At 44.3% G+C, this 22957-nt stretch overlaps 7 protein-coding genes across 12 annotated transcripts; 4 read left to right on the forward strand and 3 right to left on the reverse strand.

Moving 5' to 3' along the window:
* The first annotated feature begins 1168 nt into the window (after positions 1-1168).
* Positions 1169-4726, forward strand: LOC115759205 (gustatory and pheromone receptor 32a). Of its 2 annotated transcripts, XM_030700091.1 has the most exons (5): positions 2971-3391; positions 3451-4118; positions 4179-4241; positions 4353-4442; positions 4500-4726. In XM_030700091.1, the coding sequence occupies exons 1-5, from the start codon at positions 2971-2973 to the stop codon at positions 4593-4595; spliced, it is 1338 nt and encodes a 445-aa protein (XP_030555951.1). In that variant the 3' UTR covers positions 4596-4726. The 2 variants fall into 2 exon arrangements, with proteins under 2 accessions (XP_030555952.1, XP_030555951.1); XM_030700092.1 differs by lacking the exons at positions 2971-3391; positions 3451-4118 and adding an exon at positions 1169-2095.
* LOC115759203 (manganese-transporting ATPase 13A1) lies at positions 4597-9504 on the reverse strand. Its single transcript, XM_030700089.1, has 8 exons — positions 9426-9504; positions 7220-9325; positions 6252-7155; positions 5991-6187; positions 5778-5920; positions 5408-5540; positions 5206-5349; positions 4597-5141 (listed from the first exon to the last, which is right to left on the reverse strand). Exons 2-8 carry the CDS (start codon positions 9245-9247, stop codon positions 5022-5024), a joined length of 3669 nt encoding a protein of 1222 aa, XP_030555949.1. The 5' UTR covers positions 9248-9325; positions 9426-9504; the 3' UTR covers positions 4597-5021.
* A 98-nt stretch (positions 9505-9602) lies between these two features.
* On the forward strand, positions 9603-11961 carry LOC115759204 (A-kinase anchor protein 10, mitochondrial). Its single transcript, XM_030700090.1, has 3 exons — positions 9603-9680; positions 9780-9998; positions 10161-11961. Exons 1-3 carry the CDS (start codon positions 9653-9655, stop codon positions 11759-11761), a joined length of 1848 nt encoding a protein of 615 aa, XP_030555950.1. The 5' UTR covers positions 9603-9652; the 3' UTR covers positions 11762-11961.
* Positions 11962-12592: 631 nt separating this feature from the next.
* On the reverse strand, positions 12593-13751 carry LOC115758796. Its single transcript, XM_030699570.1, has 2 exons — positions 13403-13751; positions 12593-13333 (listed from the first exon to the last, which is right to left on the reverse strand). The coding sequence occupies exons 1-2, from the start codon at positions 13411-13413 to the stop codon at positions 12757-12759; spliced, it is 588 nt and encodes a 195-aa protein (XP_030555430.1). The 5' UTR covers positions 13414-13751; the 3' UTR covers positions 12593-12756.
* A 736-nt stretch (positions 13752-14487) lies between these two features.
* On the forward strand, positions 14488-17080 carry LOC115758404 (probable cytochrome P450 303a1). Its single transcript, XM_030699052.1, has 2 exons — positions 14488-15114; positions 15583-17080. Exons 1-2 carry the CDS (start codon positions 15030-15032, stop codon positions 16995-16997), a joined length of 1500 nt encoding a protein of 499 aa, XP_030554912.1. The 5' UTR covers positions 14488-15029; the 3' UTR covers positions 16998-17080.
* Positions 17081-18053: 973 nt separating this feature from the next.
* On the reverse strand, positions 18054-20843 carry LOC115758402 (ubiA prenyltransferase domain-containing protein 1 homolog). 2 transcript variants are annotated; one of them, XM_030699049.1, is made up of 2 exons: positions 19902-20843; positions 18054-19267 (listed from the first exon to the last, which is right to left on the reverse strand). In XM_030699049.1, the coding sequence occupies exons 1-2, from the start codon at positions 20382-20384 to the stop codon at positions 18629-18631; spliced, it is 1122 nt and encodes a 373-aa protein (XP_030554909.1). In that variant the 5' UTR covers positions 20385-20843; the 3' UTR covers positions 18054-18628. The 2 variants fall into 2 exon arrangements, with proteins under 2 accessions (XP_030554909.1, XP_030554910.1); XM_030699050.1 differs by lacking the exon at positions 19902-20843 and adding an exon at positions 19479-19669 and having other exon boundaries at positions 18061-19267.
* LOC115758401 (zinc finger protein 32) lies at positions 19864-22911 on the forward strand. 4 transcript variants are annotated; one of them, XM_030699045.1, is made up of 3 exons: positions 19864-19911; positions 21174-21407; positions 21461-22663. In XM_030699045.1, the coding sequence occupies exons 2-3, from the start codon at positions 21276-21278 to the stop codon at positions 22661-22663; spliced, it is 1335 nt and encodes a 444-aa protein (XP_030554905.1). In that variant the 5' UTR covers positions 19864-19911; positions 21174-21275. The 4 variants fall into 4 exon arrangements, with proteins under 4 accessions (XP_030554905.1, XP_030554904.1, XP_030554907.1 ...); XM_030699044.1 differs by lacking the exon at positions 19864-19911 and adding an exon at positions 21062-21109; XM_030699047.1 differs by lacking the exon at positions 19864-19911 and having other exon boundaries at positions 21276-21407; positions 21461-22911.
* The last annotated feature ends 46 nt before the right edge of the window (positions 22912-22957 follow it).

Here is a 22957-nt window from a genome sequence, read left to right on the forward strand (position 1 = left end):
CAAAAACTCAATTTTCTTCAAAACTCGCGAGTGGCCTGATATTAATAAGATTTGGTTCATATGAGAGGAGCATGGTCAAACTCGTGAAAAGTTTTCTTTGATGTACACGAATCATATCGCGATCCGATCCGACGTCTCGTATTACGTGACAAAATGATAGTACCCCTGGAAGGGTATACAATATAAAAGTGCCGGCGCGCCGCATTGATTGAGAATTGCAATCCCTCATTAGGGGTGGAAAAATGGCAAAATGGGCACGAGGCCGGGCGAGAGGCGAGAGGCATCTACATCGCATCTCAGCTCTCAAATGAGGGAGCGAAAGGTGTGACAAATATTATATTCGATGCTTGCGGGTGATAATACAGCAGCAATTACACGGCCATATTCGAGGGGTAGTTATTAGATACGGATAAATATATATTTAACGATTATCCGACTTTGCTCGCATTTCATATTTTAATCGTTTTATTATCTAAGCTATAAAATTGATTAGTTTTTAATTAACTCAAGGTACTTTCTAGCCTATCGATTTTGCAGCTTAGTCTAAGCTAAGTCGTTGTAAAGCCGCAGATTTATTGCTTAAATTTATCTAAATTGTTTTATTTAAAGAAGAATGTGTTTAAAAAATTTATATAAATTTATTTATTTGAAGTAGAATTTATATATCCTCCACACATATTTTGAAATAAAGGAATAATTGTGGAATTTCATGTTTCTTTCCTATAATTAATTTCTTTGTCTTTGATTTGGGAAAATTGATAATATTTCAATTATAGAATGTTCTAAAATTTGTTTTTTTCAATTTATTGCGGACAAAAGAAAGTGAGTTTTTTATGGTAAAGTCAAGTTTCCGAAACACTTTTCTTTGTCCTTTGGCAAGTTCTGAAAATTTATTTACCTCTGATTTGGCAAGGAGCAATACCTTTTCCAGGCTGTTCGTCCAAAGAACTCTATCGATTTCTAAGGTATATAGAAAGTTGTCGGGGCATTTTGGTTGGAGAATTAATTTGTATAATCGCCGACAATTCGTATTAATGGAATCATTAGCTGGTAATGCGAGCTCCAAAATGTTGCGCACTTTATGAATGGATACAGTCAGAGATGTGCATATATTCAGAGATACCTGGAAGCTCAATTTCAAGTCGGAGCTCAACCTTTTCCCATGTCTATGAAAATCCTGCGTGACTTAGAGGGCGTGGCCAGGCCCACACAGCTGTGTGCTCTGCTGCCCTTTTTCAGCGGCAATCAGTCGGAGAGCTTTGGCGTCAGTTCCCGGGGCAAGCTATACGGACGAATTGTGGCCCTGCTGCTGCTGGTGTCGTCGGTGATGTTCTGTGAGGATGTGCTGTTCGCCTCGCAGGACTACAAGCTGATGGCGCATTCGCAGGGCGACACCGAGGACATAAATCGCACCATCGAGACGCTGTTCTGCATTGCCAGCTACACGATAATTGTCATCGCCAGTGTCCTGAATGCATCCAAACATTTTCGCACAATACGCGATCTCTCCCAGCTGGATGGCTATCTGGAGGCGCACGGCTATGCCGCGAGCTACAGCTGCCGATATCTGGGCACCCTGCTGGTGTTTGCCTCGGCGAGCGTCGTCCTGGTTGCCTTCTACTATATACACTTCCTTAGCGAGATCGATGCGCGGCGTCAGTGCATACTCATCCTGATCTACAGCCTACAGATGCTCTACTCCTGCATGTTTGCGCTCTATCTGCGCACCGTGCTCATGGGCCTGGCGCTGCGGATCGAGTTCCTCAATGGACGGCTCGACCAGTTCACGCAGAAGGACAAACAGCTCTACGACAAGGACGACTGGTGTGAGCTGAGCAATCTGATCGAGATACTCTGCAAGTTTAGGTACATTACGGAGAACATGAATTCGGTAACTGGTGTCGGGCTGCTCTTCTTCTTTGGCTTCTCCTTCTACACGGTGACCAACCAGAGCTACTTGGCCTTCGCCACGCTGACCACGCCCGCCCATTTGCGCAAGGAGCACGACACGATTGGCCTCTCCTGCGCCTGGGTGCTGGCCGAGACCGCGACAATGGTCGTCATTTGCAGCTCCTTCGATTGCCTGGCCTCTGAGGTGAGTCCAACTGAATCTATATTCATATGAATATATGTGTGTATACCTTCGAATGAATAGAAAGTGCACTTACATATGCATTACGAGTGTATTCACAAATCTGTTCCTTACACTACTCAAGTGCATTCATTATTATGTTCACTAAATGCATCTTTATTCATATGAATATATGCGTGTATCTTTGAATTAATACTCACGATCGCAAGTGCACTCACATGTGCATTCATGAGTGTACTACTCCATATATATTTGAGTACATTAATTATTATGTTCAAAAAATTTGATTACTTTGACAATCACTAATATTTTCATGGGAGCATTCATGAGTGTATTCAGAATGACCTCAGCAAACTTGAGTATATTCACAAGTTTATTCCTGAGTTTATTTATTAAGAGTATATCAAGAGTATATTCATTTACGAAACAGATTCTAGTTATAAGGCCAGGCCAAAATCATAAATAGGTTAAGCTCCAATAATTAAATTGACTAAGCCTGGGTTCAAGGATGTGGAGAGAGCCAGCTTCTCGAACCAAGCCCAAAGGCAGAGAGTTGCTTGTGTATATTCATCAAGTATTCGTGAGTGTATTCGTTTATGGGACTTAAATAATTTGTTGCATAAATTATAGACTCGCATGAATTAATGAGAGCACTCACAATTATTTACGAGTGCCACAAGCATGAAAAATCATACGCTCCGCAAATTATTGCCCCTGCTTTTTTCCAATGACGGCAAACAAATTAATTTGTTTAATGGACTACGGATTGGCGATAAGGGCCCAAATCAGATAAGCGCGAGTGCGTTTCAATCGGTGTTCCACTTGACCAAGGCACGCACCTAGTTAACCAAATCCTTTTCGACAGTGTCCTGTCGGCAATGAGTCCCAACAGTTGGGTAATTGAAATGGCAGCGCACAAGTCGCGTCTCCAAGTGCAGCCGCAACAGCGAATCCTTTCGCCACATCCGCATGCGCTGGGCAACGATGCATTCGTACGATCGCCAGATGCGCCCGCCGGGAATCCCGTTTTCGAGGATATTGGCACCATATTGTCGGTGCTGAAGGCGAGCGGTCTATTGCCCATTTACGAGCAGGTGTCCAGCTTTGAGGTGGGCCCGCCCACCAGGACCAATGAGTTCTATTCGTTTTTTGTGCGCGGCGTCGTCCATGCACTGACCATATTCAATATCTACAGCCTGATGACGCCCAACGGGGCCAAGCTGTTCATCTCGCTGCGGGAGACGGACAATGTGAATCAGTGGATCGAGTTGCTCCTCTGCATTCTCACCTATACGCTGAGTGAGTCGGGATCCCGCCGAACTGCTCGAGATTATGATTTCATATTACCAATTTCTCAGCTGTTTTTGTTTGTGCCCGCAACACGAAATGCATTATCCAAATCATGAACGAGATCCTCAAGCTGGACCAGGAGGTGCTGCGCCAGTTTGGCGTTGCGCTAAGCAACAACTGCAATTTCTCAATCAAATTTTTGTTGTTGATTGCCGCCTGCCAGGCGTACATTATATTTATACGCATCCATGTGCTGGATGGTGTCATAACGCCCACCACCTACATCCTGATCGGGTTCTATGCGATCCAGAATGGCCTGACGGCCACCTATATAGTGTTTGCCTCGGCCCTGTTGCGCATCGTTTGCATACGCTTTCAGTTTGTCAATCGGCTGCTCAATGGGTATTCGTATTCCCAGCTGCTGGGCAAGAGTCGACGCCAGCTGCAGTCGCACATGGAAAGCTTTCCCGAGGATTCACTATTCATTTATCGGACACACAATCGATTGTTGCGCATCTACAAGAGCATCAACGAATGCTGCAGCCTGATAATTGTCTGCTTTCTGGGCTACTCCTTCTACACGGTGACCACCAATTGGTATAATCTATTTGTCCAGATCACCAACAACAAGGGCGTCATCTCGTCCCACATAATGCAATGGTGCCTCGCCTGGCTGTGCTTGCACACCTCCCTGTTGACCCTCTTGTCGCGTAGTTGTGGTGCCACCACCAACGAGGTGGGTCACCACCTCTTGGCTGTGGAAACTCTACTAATTAGCTTAAACATCTATTTGCAGGCCAATATCACATCACAAATACTGGCGCGAGTCTATGGCAAGAGCAAGGAGTTTCAAAATATTGTAAGCTATATATAAAAATATGCTATATTAAAGAGGAGTATATATCTTCTACTTCGACTGCGCAAATCAGAATATATACATTTCTTTTAAATTTCTAACTACTTCCGACAGATTGACAAATTTCTGACCAAGAGCATTAAACAGGAGGTACAATTCACGGCATATGGTTTCTTTGCCATAGACAACTCGACGCTCTTTAAGGTTATCTAAACACAACTATTATTATCTTAATCAGAAATTGCATTAAGTATTTCTCAGATCTTTTCAGCTGTCACCACGTATTTGGTTATTTTGATACAATTTAAACAGCTCGAGGATTCGAAATTGGAGGAACAATTACAGGATACGAGCTAAATTTAAATTTATATACTGTTTAAATTTATTAGCTATATTTATTACCATTACAAATCTTACGCAAATTGAACTAGCTGCATATATTCATTTATATATATACTCGATAGTTCGACAAATTAAGCGCACAAAACTTTCAAATACATGAACAAAAAAAATGCATTATTTGAACTCTTCGTAAATTTAAAAACAATTAAGAAACCGACGCCAAAAAAATGAACCACTCTAAGTTTTAATACAAATGCAGCATTCAAGTGGCGAGAAAAGATATAATAAGTTACAACTTATAAATTTTAGATTGATATTAATCAAAAGTAGAGGGAATAGTTATTCAAAATATACTCATATTTTTTTTGGGGCTATATATGTACGCTTTGAATGCTGCTGTGACTTAGTCGTGTGGTTAAACTCCTAGTTTATGTACCAGTATTAACAGTTCAGGACTTTGGACTTGCGACGCGTTTCCCCAAACAGGAATGAACAGATGCGATCCAGTGCAAAGGCGCCAACAATATCCACTATGAGCACAAGCAGCAATGTTTGACGGAACTGCAAAAACAGGTTACGAATCAAATAATGAAATACATAAATTGTAATAAACAAAATTACGCACATTTGCTGGAAAGTCGACGATTTCAAAGAATTGCGTCAGGCCCGGCACAACGCCTGTGGTGAGGAACAGCACCAAGGCAGCCGAGGCGCCAATGGCGCACATTAGCATACGATTGGCGCGCAGGCTTTCCATAAACGGATGCCCCTGAATTACAAACGTTTAATTAGTATATAGTAACTATTTAGCATTTTAGTTAAAAAACCTTATAGTTTACTGCAATGGTGGCCACCTGCAGCGAGACGCAAATGATATAGACCGTGCTGCTGACAATATTTGGATCATATTTAGTTTTTTCCTCATTATCCATGTCAATATACAACTTCACTTTGCCCACTCTGAAAAAGAAACAAAACGACCATTAGGCTTAGAATAAGAGAATAAATAAGCAGCCCGATGCATAGACAGAATTAGGCATAATTTTCTCAAGATATTCACAGGCTCGTTAGCATAGAATCAGAAAGACGGGCATGACATGCTCAATTTGGCTTCTGATACTGATCAAGCATATATATATACTTTATATACAAACTTTGCAATTCTTTTTTTTTCTATCACGGATGTGCCTTATTTACCTGGGTGGCGCCAGCGCCGTTGCCTCGCTGGTCAGATAATAGAGTGTGCCAAAGTGTACAGCGAATTGTGTGAGAATTGTCGATATGGTATACAAATTGAATATGTTGGGCAGTGGAGCCACCTTTGATAGAGTTTTCAGTGGCTGCAAATAGATAATCACAATATAATTAAACTTAACCAAGTAGATTATGGCAAAAGTGCGCCCAGCTCACCTTGGAGCGTGTGATGAACAGGAAACAAGCCGCTATGAAAATGCCCTGCATGGTGGCCTGTGTATCGCTGAACTTGACGCCATCAATATATAGCACCGACTGGCAGTAGGCCTGGATAAGTGCGTTTAATGCCAGAATCTTGAACATTTGCAGCGTGGTGACTAGCGTGCAGCGTCCCTGCTTGATGATGTGGTTAACTGTAAAGACGTTTGAGTAAGCATTAGCTCTTCTTTGAAGTAATACAAAACTACAAATACGTACCACACATAATCGACGATAATTTGCTGGTAAATGGCGCCGCAATGGATGCATCGCCCAGCTTAACCATTGTTTGATCCTCCATGTCGCGCAGAGCGCTCTGTAGACGCGCCTGCGTCCGATCGATATGCTCTTGGCGTCGCCGCAAAGCGCGCTCACGCGGCGACAGCTGCTGATTGGCAGCGGCTGCCGCAGCAGCTGCTGTTGCAGCTGCATTAATTTGCCGCAGCTCGTCCTCGGTGCGATTCCGTTTGACCGGTGCGCTGGTCAGCAAGGAGACGCCGACATGGGCGTGCTTGAGGGCGCCCACATCGTTGGTGCCGTCGCCGCACATCAGCGTGTAGTAGCCGAGTTGCTTGAGCGTCGTTATGATATACTCCTTCTGTTTGGGCGCAAAGCGGGCACAGACTGTCACCTGGGGCAGCACCTTGAGCATGTACTGATGGTGCGCTTGTTGCATATACTGCAATCCCTCGCCGGTTATGCACAAATCATTGGCGGACAGCAGCATTGAAATGTTCTTGCCGCTCTTGGCATCATCCAGGGGATAGGTGCGATCGCCATCAATGGATACCCAGCTCCATTCGCCGTCGCGTTCGTTTTGTGGTGGCGTTAGTATAACTAGTTTCTTGTTCGTAAAGCGCAACTCCCGGGCCACATGACAAGCGGTCAGCGGACTGTCGCCCGTAATCATAAGCACTTTATGTGAAGATTGGACAAGCTCTTTAATGACAGCCTTCGAGTCCGGTTTCATGGGGCACGAGATAATCACAAAACCGGCAAAAGTCAATTCACATTCCACATGCTCACGTTTCAGCTCACGTATGGACTGTCCACTCAGGATATCAAATTCCTTGATGCCCAGTGCCATGACGCGTGCACCGCGACGTGCGTATTCCAAATAAATCTACAAATACAAGACAAAGCTTTAAATAAAAGAACGAATTTTTCTGCAGCTATACCCCCCTTACCTTCTCGTAATTGCCGGGAACTTCCTTAAGCATGCCCATTATAACCTCCGGAGCGCCCTTAACAGCGCCAATGTATTTGATTTCGTTGGAGAAGGGCACCAGATAGCCAGCCAGGACAGACATGCGTTTTAGGGCCGATGAGAAATGATAGCGTTGAACGATTCGTAGAGGCTTGAGCTTGCCACGCTTGGGTATCACACTGTCCGATTTTGTGAGGTTCCAGTCAACGGCAGCGAGTGCAGCCTTTTCCAGCGGATCACCCACCAGGCCGTCATCGAGTACCGCCAGCGAGTGACAACAGGCGAGAACCTGTATTGTGTTGTCCTCGGCTGCATCAATGGGCACACATTTGCCATTGGGCGACAGGCCCGCAATGCCCTCCACCATGAGATTATCCGTGGTTAAGGTGCCCGTCTTATCAAAGCAACAAATCTGCACTTTGCCCGCAAACGGAATGCGAAATGGTTCCGTGCAAAATACATACAATTTGGTTAACTGAATAAGCGACGTATTCACGGCCAGCGTCAGCTCAATGGGCAGATCCGGCGGTATGATCGAGGTCAATATGAGCGCACACTCCAGAAACAGTTTATAGCGATTGCGTTCCGGATCCTCGCTTCCCTTGACCCACACATAAGAAGCGGCCGCAACCGCAAACACCATAAGGAAGGCAATAAATGCAAAAGTCTCGGCATTGTTCTCCGTAGCACGATTCGCGCCAAAGAGTATGGTGCGCAGCAGTTTACCCTGGGAGGTGTTGAAGCCAGTGCGTATGACATAGCCAATGCAGCCGCCGTCTGGGGCACGCATCGATTCCTTGCTGGGCGCCGTATGCTGTACCACCTTGGTGCCGCCAAATAGCACTGTCAGCTTGCCCTCGCCCTCAGCATCCAGTTCGGTGTTGAGCTGTTGTAGCGATTCGAGAGATTCCTTCATTTGTGGCACCGACTCACCCGTCAACATACTCTCGTCAACAATGCAGGTGCCGCGCAATACGACCACATCGCAAGGCACAATATTATCGTTCTGTGAGCGTGTTATGGACACCAGATCACCTGGCAGCAGCTCATCGCTGCCTATTTGACGCCATTTGTTCTGGCGCAGGGCATATATGAAATACGGTTTATTGCCCATTTTACGTATCTCGGACATGTTTCGCAGCTGCTGCTTAACAATTGTGCACTCGAAGGCGATCAACATGAAGAGCGTGAATAGCGAATAATACCAGAAATCGTCCATGCACCACAGACCCACTGAGAATACTTGGAATACAAAAAACGGCGCTGTGGCGCGCTCTATGAACAGCTCATGAAATTCGGGCACAACCATGTCCATTTCATTGTTGCCATAGGTCTGCATGGCCGTCTTAATTGACTGCTCTGTCTCCAAACCACGGGAGCTGGCGTAGGTGCTCAACAGTTTGTTCACAGGAAACTCAACCGCACGGAATATCGCTTTATCTGGATCCCACACGTATTTGGTCTTTTGGAATACTAGATAGTATTGCTGCTGGCCATCCTCCAGCTTAAGGCTGCGTATGGGCACTATCTTGGAGTTGCCATTGTTCGCTGTGGGCACCACTTTGGCCAGAACGCCCGGCGCCGGCTGCTTGACGCGTCGGCACGTGAGAAATGCCAGTACATGTACGCTCCAGTAGCAAAAGAGTAGCGTGAGCACATGCAGAAATGCAATGGCCACCACAGCTATGAAACCGATATCATTCCACGCGGCATTCGCTGCGTTGTCAAGCGGCTGCACGTCATTCGTGTTTGTTGCAGCTGCTGCCGTTTCCTGTGCGGCATCATTGTCGTGGCTTTTGTACACGTAGATCCATAGATAAAATGCGGTCAGATAGAGGGGGACAAAGGGCAGTACCACGCCACTTAGCGGCGTCGGTTTGCGCACGTGTAATGTCACATATTGCACGAGATCGTCCAGCGCGGCTGGCGGCAGTTTAGTGTAATTTTTTGTATTGTTTTTGTTATTGTTGTCGCCGGCAGCGCCGCCCGTTGTGGCCGATACGCTCATCAGTGCCGGTTGCTTGCAGTCTTTTCCTTTCTCGTTGCTTTCTTGTGAGCGTCGTGTTTTCACTCACAACTCTAATTACTTAAAGTACAAAAATTAATTGTGAAAAAACGCAACGTTGTCGCACAGCTGCTTGCGTCGCAGTGTGTGCAATAAAAAAAAAATATATATAGATATTTACTCGTTTGTGAACACTGTCAATATCGGTAAGCTATCGTCTAGGCACGACTTTACCGATACTGAAACATAGCACCGGCAGCCCTGGAAGACAACTCTGCTCTGTGCAGACAATATACAACAACTTCTCTCATAAGTCTGCGGGGCTATTTATTATTGTGCTATTTATTGACACTAATTTAAGTTTTATTCATGTACAATTTTTGTCAAACGAACAAGTAGAATGTAAAAATGCTGAAGTACATCAAAAGGCAGACGAGTAAGTGATAAAAAGCACGCAGTTTTTGATAAGAAAACAACTGACTGTTTGTGTTTATGTTTTGGTGTCAATTTCTATTTTTCGACGCGCACAAAACAGGCCGCCGACGCAGCTCTCACGAAACGGATGCCAACGGCGTTGATGATGTGGTAGATTGTGCGGCAGCGGCGCAAAAACGTCATTCGTTGCGCTCAACAACAAGTTTCTGTGATGAGGTCTTCATGGAGGAGGAGACGGAGGCGGCGGCAGTGGCAACTTCGGATGCAATCAGCTTGGGCAACAACAGTTTGCTAAATGTGGGCGCAGCTGCCGATGAAGGTAATGAGACAAATGTCAGCCACAGTGTATGTACATAAGTATGTGTGTGTGGTGAGTGTGTATTGTTGTTGCCTTTGCTTTTGCTGTGGTCATTTCCGGAACTGCACAATACTCATAAATTGCGCGTTTAATTGACTTATCACGTATTGACGCTCTTTACAGATATATTCAAATACTGCTCGCGTCTCTCCATGACGCTAACTGCAATCGTTAGCGAACCGGATTGTCTGAGCTACTTTCTGCAGTATTTGGAGACACAAAACGCGCTGCCGCTCATCAAATTCTATTTGGACATAGAAAACTTTAAACGCGCGGCATTAACACAGCTGCACCAGGAGCGGCCACAGGATGCAACGGTTGCGGTTACTGCTACAGTGGAGGCACCACAGCTTACGCATGTTGCCGACGCATCCATTGAGGAGGAGGAAAACGATGTACCTGAAATGAAAACATTGTGCGACTTGTCCATGCGTAAGCCGCTCACCGACGACGAGAAGAGTCGCATCTATGCGGAGACAAACAAACAGATCAATCATAAGCCACAAGCTGCGCCGATTGGCCGACCCAAAGCAAGCTCGGAGCTACAGCCGATAAGTGCGGCAAGCATCAACGATGCGATTGCCATTTACCAAAAGTATTTGATTGTTAATGCGCCACTATTGGTGGAGCTGCCCATTGTAATCTTGGCGCACATATCGCTGTTCTTGTGTGGCAAGGAGAGTGACAAGTCGACACAACAGCCCGTACCTGCCGGCTGTTTCGACGAGGCGCGCGACTATGTGCTGCAACAGCTGGAGCGTGATCATTTGCAAGGCTTCCTGCAGAGCAGTTACTATTGCACCTACTGCCTGGAGCTGATCGAGGGCGAAGCGGCTACACTGAACATTTACGACGTGCTGTACGATGAGCTGGCGCTGTTCTATCTGACCGAGTACCTGGAGCAGCAGCAGGAGCGCGAGTGCCTAGAATTCTGGATAACAGCGATTAACTTTCGCAAGAGCTACGATGATCAGCGTGCCGCTCAGTCCGATGCCATGATCATTTACGAGCGCTACTTCTCGCTGCAGTCTGAGTGTCGTTTGTGGATGTCGCAGAAGTTGCGTTTGCGCGTCGAACAGGCCATCTGTGCGCCCGGTCAGCTGGCACAGGCCTTCGATCTGGCGCTGCTGGTCACAGCCAAATACCTGGAACAAAAGCACTTTGCCAACTTTCTCAAATCGAACATATTCGACAACTATGTCAACGAGCTGAAGGCCAAGACGTGCACACATACGCCGGCGGACACCACAGATAGCTCGAGTCTGCAGCACAAGCTGAGTCTGCGGCGCGCACCCAAATTGTCTGCACAGCAGCGACATCGCAAAACGATGTCCATGTCCGACTGCACGCACATCTCGCAGCACAATACACTATTGGCTGGCCTGGATACGGGTCACAAGCCTGTCAAAGCGTCGACAACAACAACGGCCGCCAACATGAACATCGATTCCAGGCAGCTGACAAATCCGCAGCTGCTTTGGCAACGTCCGGTGAGTGCGCTCAAATTTGGGCACGTGAACTCACTGGGCAGATACGAGCGGGACTTTGAGGCCGTAGATGCCGTTTCGAACCACAAAGCGCCAGCCTGGTCGCTGAGCGTTAAGAACGCAATGCGCAAATTGGTAAATCTGCCCGAGGATAATGTGCAGGAGGAGATCGCCTGGCAGGTGGCCGAGATGATTGTTAAGGATGTGACCAGCGTGACGCTGCAGAACAAACATTAATGGAACAAGCTAACAGCTTACGCAATATTTATTTAGTTTATATACACAAACGAAACTAATTTATTTATAATTTGGCGCTCAAATATTTGAGGAATCTCGCATGCAAACAGTGTTGCAAATGCATCTATTTTGAAAGATTGCTAGCCACTTTTTTGAAGCGGCTGTTCGAAACACTGTTCAACAAGTGCACAAGTCGAACGAAAGTTCTCTCTTAAATGCAACAATGTTCTCTCCCTCTCTTAGACGCTTGCTCTCTCATTAACTACTATACTCTTTTTAAAGACTACTGACCAAAAAACAGAAGCTTGATTATTTGTAAAACTTAAGTTATTCATGAACTTTGAAAGCTTTGAAAGCTCTCTAAAACGAAACTTTCTCTTGCTCACTCGCTCATTTGTTATGTAAAGCACACACACATACACAACCGCAAGTTTCCTTGATTTCGTACCTACAAAAAATATTTTACTGACATTACTTGTACTTTCATTCCGCATGGTTTGCTTAATTTTATGTAGTATACAATCTTTATGCATATACATAAATATTTTTGCATACTGAAACACTGTATAACAAAATAATTGTTACAAATAAACTTTTTTCTATGGAAATTTCAATATTTTGTAATGGTTTTATTATAAAGACGAGAACTAAATAACTTTTGCTGAATGGACTTGTAAGATTGAGCTAGGATATTCCAGAAATGAGGTGGAGTGAAAGTCCTTTGAAAACCAAAAAAGGCAATGGAAAGATCATAAAAGTTTATAGGCTTAAAGGATTTGAAAGATTAGAAATCAGCGATTGAAAAAAATGTTATCGAGGATTTATTTGCAGGAAACCGCGCGCATTTCTTAAATTTTCTCAGTACTGATAGCTTATTATCTATCTTAAGAGCTTAATTATGATTTTATAAAAAATATATTAAAGCAGACGACTAATAACCTCTGTTGTTGCAATTCAGAGGTATTTACCACTCTTAAATTCGCTCAGCTCAAGGGTTAGTATTGAAGATCGTCCTCTGGCAGGTTGCCCGTTTCGCTGAACCAGCGCAAGATGCGCAGCATGGTCTTGGCGGAGTACAAACAGAATGGATACTCATTGTAACAGCGATCAGTGCGTCCGCGCAGTGCCAGACCACGACTGAAGGCGCGTCCAATTTTGGCTGGCGCCAGTTCCAGTGAGGATTCCATGAAATTCATCAGCAGCTCGGCCTCTGCCGAATGTGCCTCCGCGCCAGACATTAGCTGACAGATGAGCGACTGCAAGCACTCGAAGGGATCGCGGGCAAGTATGCGCTTCCAGTCAATGGACGCGGCTTGATGCACTGCACCCGCATCCTGCCGGCCATGCACCCAGCTCAATTCACGACTTAATGCGGCACGTTTGCCACGTTGCAAACTCAGCGCCGAGCTGGACTGGCCAATGAAACTGGTCACCCCTTGCAGATTCAGTGCGGAGCTGGCCTGTCCTGCCAGGTTCGTGATGCCCTGTATGGGTCGTATGCGATTCCAGTCCTGTGCCAACAGATGCATCATATACATGGCGCCCAGGCCCATAACGGCCAAAAGTACTACACTAAAAACGAAGAGACAAATTATTATAATATATTTAGCTGGTGAGGATTTCGAAAGGCTGCCCACATACCGGACTCCCATTTGCAGTTGCTCGCTTCGAACGCGTCCGTTTAGCTTCGTGGCCAGCGTCTTAATGCGCAGCCTTGTGGTGCGATTTCATGGTTAAAGCCGCGACTATCTCCAGTTTGGCCAGCCAGACTAGCGAGCCGCCAATTTGTTTTGGCCACATTTAAACCAGCCCACAAGCGCACAGCTTTCCGCAGTTGGAATCATGCAGCCATGACATAATCGCCAGCGACTTCGACATCCAATCCAGATGCAGGCGCCAGTTTGATTTGGCCGCCAAACGGGTTCGTGTAGTTTTTTCTTTTGCCATTTTCTTTATTTTATTTTGGTTTTTTTTTTTGGTGTGCCTGCAACTAGTTTTCCCGCGCCACTTGGCTGGCATTGTTTTTGGCCAAGTTTTGGTTTTTCATTTATCCGTTTGTTGTTGTTTTTCATTTATTTGTTATTATTGTTTGCGCCAGTTTCAATGTTGCGGTCAAATAAATTGAACTTTGTGCAAGACAGTGACCATGGCAGTGGGTCACATAGCCAACGGCTGAGGAAAATACTCGGAAAAAGCCTGCCGCATCAGTTCGGAAAAGCCAAAAAAAAAATTTCCAAAGTTTCCTAGTTTTCTGCACTCGCATGGTACTCGATAAACTTCAAGGCAATCAAGTACTCCATGGCGAATCAAGGAAATCGAAACTGATTGAAAAGCTTAAAGTGAGAGCTAGAAAAACATAAGTATTGATTACTAAAGGCGCCCGAGCAGGGACTTCCAAATAACTGTTGAGTATTGAGTAAAATTAAATGATTTTCGAAAAGAAAATAAATAAATAATCCAGTTGCTCTTAAAATAGATTATAGAAATTACTGAAAAACCAAAAGAATATTAAACAGAAAATTAAGTTTATGACAAAAATAAAATGAAGGAAGATTAAAGGAAAATGAAATGTTTATTTAATTTAATTGATTGATAGGCGCCCGAGCAGGGTTTAAAATATAAGACAAAATCGAAAGATTTTTTAAAATAAAACTACAGTAAGTCGAGTTTATCAACAAGAAATCCCGAATCTCTTTAAATATTACATGAAATAATAAAGTGCTTCTCAAAGAAAAGCAATAGAAGATCAAGTTTGTGTTCCGGAAACACCACATTGTAATACAAATAAAAGAGATCTAAGTATTAAAATAATTCATAAAAAGTATACACAGAAGATATATGTGAACTGCTTATCTAAGAAAATCGTAAAGCCAGTCCAAAACTGGGTCACCTGCAGTCAAAAGCTGTGCAAATTTAAGCTTATGGATTGCATAAAATAAAAAATATCCACTCTTTTATGCATTAGCTTTAAGCTGTGTGCAGAAATCGTAATGATAAACTTTTTAAGCAACTCAAATCCAGTTGAAAAGAAAGCTCTGCCTGGCGCCTATAAAATGACGTTGCGTCCAGGCGGCGGCTTTAGTCGGAAAACTGTTTGGGAAAACTGCAAGAGGCAAAACGCAACGGCAACATTCACTGCAACAACCGCTTCGCTAGCAAATTGTGGATTACGCAACGGCTCAAAGGAAAGTGAAAGCCACAAGTGACCGCAACGGATGTTGCATCACAATTTGCCACTCTGTGCAGCATTCACTGAAATCCAGACGAAATGTTTTACGCCGTGATCTTCTTTGCAACAATTGTGCTGCTCTTCCTCATCAGCGGCACTAGAAAGCCGGACAAGTTTCCGCCTGGTAGGTATGAGCCACAAAAGGCCACAAAGCCCTTTTTGGAGGAGTATATATCTATCTATTACCTTCATAGGCAGTCACAGATTTGTAGTTGTTCTCTTGCAGGAACTATTTGCATACTCTGTTTTCCAAGAGCAACAGGTGCATATTGGTTGGGGGTAAAGTTCACCTTTGTGCCAATAAGTTCTCCAAATTCAATATAGACATCGTTGCTCCACTCTATATTATCCATTGGTCCAACTTGGATTATTCGACTATAGTTGAATTCCTGAAATATATTCAGAAAAATTTATTATTACATTAGAAACAGAACTATCATGCTTCCGACTACAATTTACCTTGAACATCCATTCGTTATAGCTTGTCTTCAAATTAATTCCAAGTGATAAAATCTGTTATTTTTATACTCTTACAGAGAATATTACGATTTCCTTACAATAAATTTCCCTTTTCATTATTGTTACCAATTAGGTCCACGCTGGTATCCGATTGTAGGCAGCGCCCTGCAGATCTCGCAGCTGCGCATGCGGCTGGGCATGTTCTGCAAGGTGATCGATGAGCTGGCCAGGCGTTATGTCAACCCCTATGGTTATTATGGCCTGAAGATTGGCAAGGATAAAGTGGTGATCGCCTATACGAATGAGGCCATCAGCGAGATGATGACCAACGAGGACATTGACGGCCGTCCGGACGGCATCTTCTATCGCCTACGCACTTTCAACTCCCGCCTGGGCGTACTGCTCACCGATGGCGAAATGTGGGTGGAACAGCGTCGTTTCATATTGCGCCACCTGAAGAACTTTGGATTCGCTCGCAGCGGCATGGTGGATATTGTGCACAATGAGGCCAGCTGCCTGCTGCAGGATCTGCGCGCACGGGTCACAGCGTCGGGCGGCAAGCAGGCGCGAATTGAGATGCACGATCTGACCAGTGTCTATGTGCTGAATACGCTATGGTGCATGCTGAGCGGTCGACGCTATGAGCCGGGCTCAGCAGAAATAACCGAGCTGCTGGAGACGTTCTTTGAGCTGTTCAAGAACATCGATATGGTTGGTGCACTCTTCAGTCACTTTCCGCTGCTGCGCTTTATTGCGCCCGATTATTCTGGCTATAATGGCTTCGTGGAAAGCCATCGGGCGCTCTATGCGTTCATGGGCAAGGAAATTGAGTTGCATCGCAGCACTTATCGTAATTATGATGAGCCGCGTGATCTGATGGACAGCTATTTGAGGGCCCAGGAGAACAGCGACAGTCCCATGTTCAGCGATGAGAGCCTGTTGGCCATCTGCCTGGATATGTTTCTCGCCGGCTCCGAGACGACCAACAAAAGTTTGGGATTTTGTTTCATGCATCTTGTTCGACAGCCGGAGATACAGGAGCGCGCCTTTGCCGAAATCAAGGAGGTGGTGGGCCTGGAGCGCATACCCGAGTGGTCCGATCGTGCCAAGCTGCCCTACTGCGAGGCCATCACCATGGAGGCGGTGCGCATGTTTATGCTGCACACCTTTGGCATACCGCATCGCGCCATGTGCGACACGCGCCTGTCTGGCTACGAGATACCCAAGGATACCATGGTAATTGCATGCTTCCGCGGCATGCTCATCAATGCAGTCGACTTTCCGGACCCAGAAACATTCGATCCGACACGCTATCTGATCGATGGCCAAATCAAATTGCCGGAGGCGTTCAATCCGTTTGGCTTCGGGCGGCATCGTTGCATGGGCGACTTGTTGGGGCGCCAGAATCTGTTCATGTTTACCACAACGCTGTTGCAGCACTTCAAGCTGGTGGCCATTCCCGGCCAGATGCCAGAGGATGTGCCGCTGGAGGGTGCTACAGCGGCGGTGAAGCCATACGATGCAATGCTGGTGCCCAGAGTTTCCTGAGGAGTCCAAAACAAATGCACATTTAATCAGAAGAGTCAGAAAAAATCAGAAAAACATGTGGAAAATGCAACATTGCCATCATGACAAAGCCGTTATTTAATTATTAAAAGTTGTTATCGATATAATATCGCAATATATCTTTAGTCAAGTTATCGAAGCAACAGTCGAAAGTAATCGAAGTAATTACTGATAAAGTAAATAATTGCGCTTGGTATGCTGTTTGCGTACGCATACTTGGCTTGATGAGAAAGAAAATGGAAGAGCGCGCATCGAATAATCCCCTAATCCCATTTTTTGTTGAATTATTCAAATCGAATTGAACACAATATTTTCTACATTCTCTAGTTACGTTTTTAATTTCTCATATAACTATAATTATTATTGTTCATTGTTGTTGGGTTTGTTAAATAGTCTACAAAGTTGTCATTTAGTTAATTTGTTTTTGATTCACATTGATTCCTTACTGTTCAATTTCATTTCATGTTGGCCTCTGATATTTCGCACGTTCTTCAGCAAACAACAAAAGCATTTCAATTGTGCATACAAATTACAAAATTAAATTTAAGCACTAAAAGTACGATACAAATACGAATACAAATACAAATATATGAAAAACGATTTATCAGCTAAGCGTACAAATATTGCCACAGATTGAATGTTCAATATGTATTTAGAATGCGCATTCAACAATATTTCTTGTTCTCTATTTTCTTTTTTTCCCTTTTTTTCTTTGTTATTGTTATTTAAAGCTATTTGTTTATATGCATAGGTTTTGTGATTTATGCTTGGAAAACAATTGTTGCTCGAAATCTTTCGATCTGCATTTTTCTCTGGTAAATATATGTACATATATATATATATATATATATATATTTATTTTTCGCTTTGTTTTGCGGTTTTTAAAATTTGAAATTTGTGTATGTGTTGAAATTCTCACTCTTCAGCCTGCTGCTAGACACTGGGCTTACATGATCTAATTATATGTATATATATATATATATATATATATATATATATATAGATGTATATAGTATATATATATATATGTCTATGTTTGGGGTGTGTAAAAACGCTAACCATTGTCACACAAAAAGCAAAGCCAGCGCTGTCGATTCATAACTTATTTGCATATTTTAAGCATTTCTATAAAGTAACATTAACTTTTCATATATCTAAGCCATTAGATGATTTTAATATTGTTGCACACACGCCGACACTTTAACGATCTTGGTCCATGATTCCAACGCGCGAGAGGAAGAGTACGTATTATAAATATATATATGATATATAAAAACTATGGGGTTCGCTTGAGTTTGAATTTCAGGTGAAATAAATAAAGTTAGTTCGAGCCGCAGCGCAGGCAGGTAATACGCTATCGTATTAGCTGCCGGGGCCACTGAGCTTTTGGGGGATATGTTCAGTTCTAGGATTATAGTTAAGTGTTAGGGACTAGGAGACTAGCAAAGCATTCAAAATTTGTGCAACAGCAAACTTGAGACAATTACAATTACAATATTCATAACCACATTCACTATGAACCAAAAAATAAACACATATACAACTAATGAAATTCCCTAAAAATGTTGCAGCAGTTTTAGAAATAGTTGCCATCATCATCATCTCCTATATCTCTAGTGCTTCCGCCAGGCGAACGTCGGCAGCTGCTGGGCACAGCAGCAGGCCACAATGTAGAGTATCCCAAAGAAGAAGTTCAGCTTGGCCGTTTGCCTGGGCACCACATGCATTGTCTGCTCGTTGCGGAATCTCTTCTCGATTTGAAACGCCTGTGGCAGCGTTATTAACGGCAGCAGGAACCACAGCGAGTACTTTAGCCCGAAGATGAAGAACAGTGAGTAGGGTGTAAAGAGCAGCATGGCATATAGCACATGGGAGGCAGTGCGTCCAATGAGTATGGCCAGCGTTACGATGCCCGCCTTGCCGTCGCTTTCTGCATCGCGCGTATTATTGCTGTGCAGTATTGCCTCCGTGTTCAAGGCCAGCGGTATGGCATAGCCCATCGTTGTCCAGTCTACGTGGCCCGTTTGCGACATGAACGCAAATAGCACCGAAATGGGCCCAAACAATATCAAGATGACCAGATCGCCGAGGGCAATGTATTTGAAACCAATACCGCCAGTATATAGAAAGCTCGACGATAGTCCGCCAAAGTAGATCAGCGCCAAATGTTCCATTTTAGCTGGACTCAGCACGGCGAGCAGCACAAAGCCACCGCAGCCGGCCATGTACAGAATAGCGCCCAGCGAAACCACCTAAAAATAAATAAAAACAATTAAAAACAGCTTGCTAAATAAATATATATAAATAAATAAATGGAAACACATTTTGTTTTTGGAACACGCTAATATTTTAAATATTATTTAAACTATGAACCTAGCCAGGCTCTAATGAAATGTATTTTAAAAAAAGCGGGCAACATATTTAAATAAATAATTTGGATTAAAAAATAGTGTTTTTTTATACGTATTCAATTATTTTTCTAAAATAGGTTTAATCCCAAGAAAGCTTGGACTGCAAATTTTGAATTTCTCTAATCATATTTGGTGGTTGCCAATTTTGGAGGGTAATCAAATCTAGCGCGCAAATTCCATATATATAATTCACATAAATAATTAGACAGACAATTTCAGTCGTAAAATATATATTGCTAGCATTTGAAAGAATGTGCTAAAAGATATATTATAAATATCTTAAAATGCAATGACAAATTCAGTGTGAATTTTTTTATGTCAAACTGGAAAAATGGAAAAAAACCAATGCTAGAACAACATCCTGGGTTCTGGAAAGAACTATGCTTTCAAGTTAAAAACAAAACTACCCAAAATGTTTTCTTTTTTTAGTTTAAATTGTGAGCAACTAATTAGCTTAAGTTTTATGAGTGCTTACCTCATCCTTGGTGAGTATGTGATCGACCAGAGTACGATCGTCAGCCTTTTGTTTATCGATGCCTTTGATGAAATCGAAGTACGTGTTGACCACATTGCCGGCACAGTGCACGGTGACCACAGTGAAGGCGGTGAGAAAAAATGTGAGCATGGAAAAGTCGGCCGACCATTGCGAGCGGTAGGCCAGCGCGGAGCCGAGCAGCGTCGGCACGAGGCTGGCTGACAGTGACCAAGGACGCAAGGCCAGCAAATAGGTTTTCAGTTTCATAAACGTGCCGGAGCTGTAATCGTTGGTGTTAATTACTGAAGCTGTTTTGCCGTTTGTCGTCGCAGACGCCAACGTCTCGTGACCGGTGCCGCCATTTACCAAACGCTGCCTCAGCAGCTGGGCTGTTGACGTCATGGCCGTTGCCGTCGCCGTTGTCGCTGCCTGCTCCTGCGCTGAAGCTTCCTGCTGCTCGTATTCGCTTTGACTTGTTGCCATTGCAAGCGCCGTGTTCAACTGGCAGCTGGAATCTTTGCATTCACCAGCTGAGGCCCAAGTTCGTTGGAAAAGTTTACTCTTGTTGACCTCGAATAGTTTCGCTGGCGCTCTTTCTTTTGTTTACAAAAGCATAAATATTCCTGCAGTGTGTTCGCTATACGTGCTAATATTGTATAGACAGCATCATGTGTGTGCTTGTGTAGTTTATATGCTTGAGGCAGGGGGTGGCGCTGGCTGAGGCAGCTCCAACAACAAAATTTCACCAACAGCCTGCGTGCTCCAAATCCCAATTGCTCGTTACACTCTCGCCGCTGTCCTTACTTTGCCTCCAGCTGCGCCGCGCCAAACAAGTTGCATGTATGCAACGCTCACGTTTTCTGATATAAATATATATATATACAAATAAATTTCACTTGTTCTTTTTATTTATTTTGCAAGCAATATCAGATTGCTAGCGAGAGAAGAGAGAGCCTAATCAAACAAACCAACTGTCACGTCAGCGCTGCACAGTTCGGCCACACTGCCCAAATTAGTGCATTTAAAATTAAATATTTTGCAACACTAGCACTGCACAGTATGCAGCTCGTTATTTCTACCCGCATGCCTATTTTGTTTGCATGCCTTGATAGCACTACAGATTATTTTAGGTAATGGAATTTGAAAAATGTAGTTAACAGGATATCGCACTACTTTTATCGCTTAAATATATTTTTTTATGTTAATTGGTAAATCTTATTTTGATTGAGCCATGCGCTATAGGCATATTACTCACAAGCGTTTTGCTTACAGTTTTTCTATCAGCGTACTTTGCGAGCCAGCCCTGAATGTGGACCAACAGCTGTTGCATTGCTCAAAATGTTTACATACAAATAATACAGAAGCGCTAAAAACATGGACTTTAATGTGCACAAGATATGCCGGGTGTGTCTAGAGGAAGGCGCGCCAAGTCCACTTACTTCCATTTATAGCACAGACTTTGCCATGATGCCCTCCCAAATGTTGATGATGTGCTCAAAGATTCGGGTAAGTCTCGACCACTTAACTACTTTCAATTAACTCCCAAATGGCATTTTCAGGTCTATAAGACAGACGGATTACCTGCCGGCATTTGCAACAACTGCCTCTATAGGCTGGGAGTAGCCTATCACTTTCAGCAGGAGTGCGAAAACAGCGATATGCGTTTGCGTCAATATTTGGGCTTGCACGAGTCCTGGCGCCATGACGCCGCCACAAATACCGAGCTTGCGGCCAACGAAATCAAGCCCCTGCCTCCAAATATTCAGCTAAACTCTAGCGATGAAGAGGAGGGCCAAACTGACGTTAAGCGCAGCAAGCGTCGCTCGCGTTACCAGCGTAAGCCGCCCGAAAGTCACAAGAAACGCGGACCCAAGCCAGTGCCCAAGCTGCCGCACACATGCTATGTGGCCACATGTCACAAGAGCTTCAAGTGTGCCGCCCAGCTCACTCAGCATATACGGACGCACACCGGCGAAAAGCCATATGCGTGCAGCTATTGTGCCCAGCGTTTTGCCCAGAAGTACAATCTGAAAGTGCACGAGAGAACGCACACCGGCAATAAGCCATTTCAGTGCGAGATCTGCTCCAAGCAGTTCTCAGCGCTGGGCAACTTTCAGGCGCATCAGAAGATTCATAGCGGCGTACGAGATCAGATCTGTTCACTCTGCCAGAAGGCATTCTACACGGCTGGCGATCTATCCAAGCACATGATCACGCACACGGGCATCAAGAATCACCATTGTGATGTTTGCGGCAAGTCATTTAGCCGACGTCGCGATATGCGCGTACACAAACTAAAGTTGCATCCACTCGAATCTAGTACGGAGCATGAAATTGTCGATGACGACGATGACGAGCCCATTGACACGGATCCGGTGGGTCTCGATACCCTGGAGCATGCGCACTTTAAGTGTCCCGACTGTGATAAGGCCTACGATACAGCGGATAGCTTAAGCCTGCATTTTCGTACTCACGCGGCGAATAATAACATATTGAACTTGCCACTACCACCACCGGCACCGCCACCCATGTCCCACCACTATCACCACCATCATCCGGCTGCAGCACCACCATCCACAGCAGCTATGCATCATCACGATGCCCTGCAGCTGCACCATTTGGCGCCGCCAAATGCAGCCACCCAAATGGGCATGGCGGCAATGGCACATATGCTGGCACCACCTCCGCCGCCACCGCCTACGCCCAGCGACGGTCGCTACACCATGCTGCATCACACGGCGGCGCAACGTTTGCACTACTAGAAATAAAAATACATGATTAATATATATGTATAGTATAAGACCAATGTCCCGAAATGTCTAACTTATAAAGAGGAAACATGTCCAACAAAAAAATACATTTGTATATATGCCTCTTAAATTGACCTTAGTTAGACGGAGAGGAACTTTTAAACTTGCAGGTAAAGTTATTGTTATAAATAATTGATCGCAAAATCTGGTATGTCTTTTGTTTCCACTAAGTTAAATAGTTTTTAAAGGTTATTTTTTTAATATTATGAACACTTTTATTTAAGCATTACATATGCATATATGTAT

Source organism: Drosophila novamexicana, unplaced genomic scaffold, assembly GCF_003285875.2.
Source record: "Drosophila novamexicana strain 15010-1031.04,08,12 unplaced genomic scaffold, DnovRS2.1 tig00000193-arrow-pilon, whole genome shotgun sequence".
Lineage (NCBI taxonomy): Eukaryota > Metazoa > Arthropoda > Insecta > Diptera > Drosophilidae > Drosophila > Drosophila novamexicana.

What these genes read in the sequence shown, in the direction of transcription:
- LOC115759205 (XM_030700091.1), top strand. Translation starts at nt 2,971, where the DNA reads ATGAGTCCCAACAGTTGGGTAATTGAAATGGCAGCGCACAAGTCGCGT. An exon ending in CATTCTCACCTATACGCTGA is followed by an intron (nt 3,392 to 3,450) that starts GTGAGTCGGGAT and finishes CCAATTTCTCAG; the next exon opens with CTGTTTTTGTTTGTGCCCGC. An exon ending in GCAAGGAGTTTCAAAATATT is followed by an intron (nt 4,242 to 4,352) that starts GTAAGCTATATA and finishes TACTTCCGACAG; the next exon opens with ATTGACAAATTTCTGACCAA.
- LOC115759203 (XM_030700089.1), bottom strand. Translation starts at nt 9,247, where the DNA reads ATGAGCGTATCGGCCACAACGGGCGGCGCTGCCGGCGACAACAATAAC. An exon ending in TGTTCATCACACGCTCCAAG is followed by an intron (nt 5,921 to 5,990) that starts GTGAGCTGGGCG and finishes ATCTATTTGCAG; the next exon opens with CCACTGAAAACTCTATCAAA. An exon ending in TCGTCGACTTTCCAGCAAAT is followed by an intron (nt 5,142 to 5,205) that starts GTGCGTAATTTT and finishes CTGTTTTTGCAG; the next exon opens with TTCCGTCAAACATTGCTGCT.
- LOC115759204 (XM_030700090.1), top strand. Translation starts at nt 9,653, where the DNA reads ATGCTGAAGTACATCAAAAGGCAGACGA. An exon ending in GTACATCAAAAGGCAGACGA is followed by an intron (nt 9,681 to 9,779) that starts GTAAGTGATAAA and finishes CGCACAAAACAG; the next exon opens with GCCGCCGACGCAGCTCTCAC. An exon ending in GGGCGCAGCTGCCGATGAAG is followed by an intron (nt 9,999 to 10,160) that starts GTAATGAGACAA and finishes CGCTCTTTACAG; the next exon opens with ATATATTCAAATACTGCTCG.
- LOC115758404 (XM_030699052.1), top strand. Translation starts at nt 15,030, where the DNA reads ATGTTTTACGCCGTGATCTTCTTTGCAACAATTGTGCTGCTCTTCCTC. An exon ending in GCCGGACAAGTTTCCGCCTG is followed by an intron (nt 15,115 to 15,582) that starts GTAGGTATGAGC and finishes GTTACCAATTAG; the next exon opens with GTCCACGCTGGTATCCGATT.
- LOC115758402 (XM_030699049.1), bottom strand. Translation starts at nt 20,384, where the DNA reads ATGGCAACAAGTCAAAGCGAATACGAGCAGCAGGAAGCTTCAGCGCAG. An exon ending in ACATACTCACCAAGGATGAG is followed by an intron (nt 19,268 to 19,901) that starts GTAAGCACTCAT and finishes ATTTATTTTTAG; the next exon opens with GTGGTTTCGCTGGGCGCTAT.
- LOC115758401 (XM_030699045.1), top strand. Translation starts at nt 21,276, where the DNA reads ATGGACTTTAATGTGCACAAGATATGCCGGGTGTGTCTAGAGGAAGGC. An exon ending in TGATGTGCTCAAAGATTCGG is followed by an intron (nt 21,408 to 21,460) that starts GTAAGTCTCGAC and finishes TGGCATTTTCAG; the next exon opens with GTCTATAAGACAGACGGATT.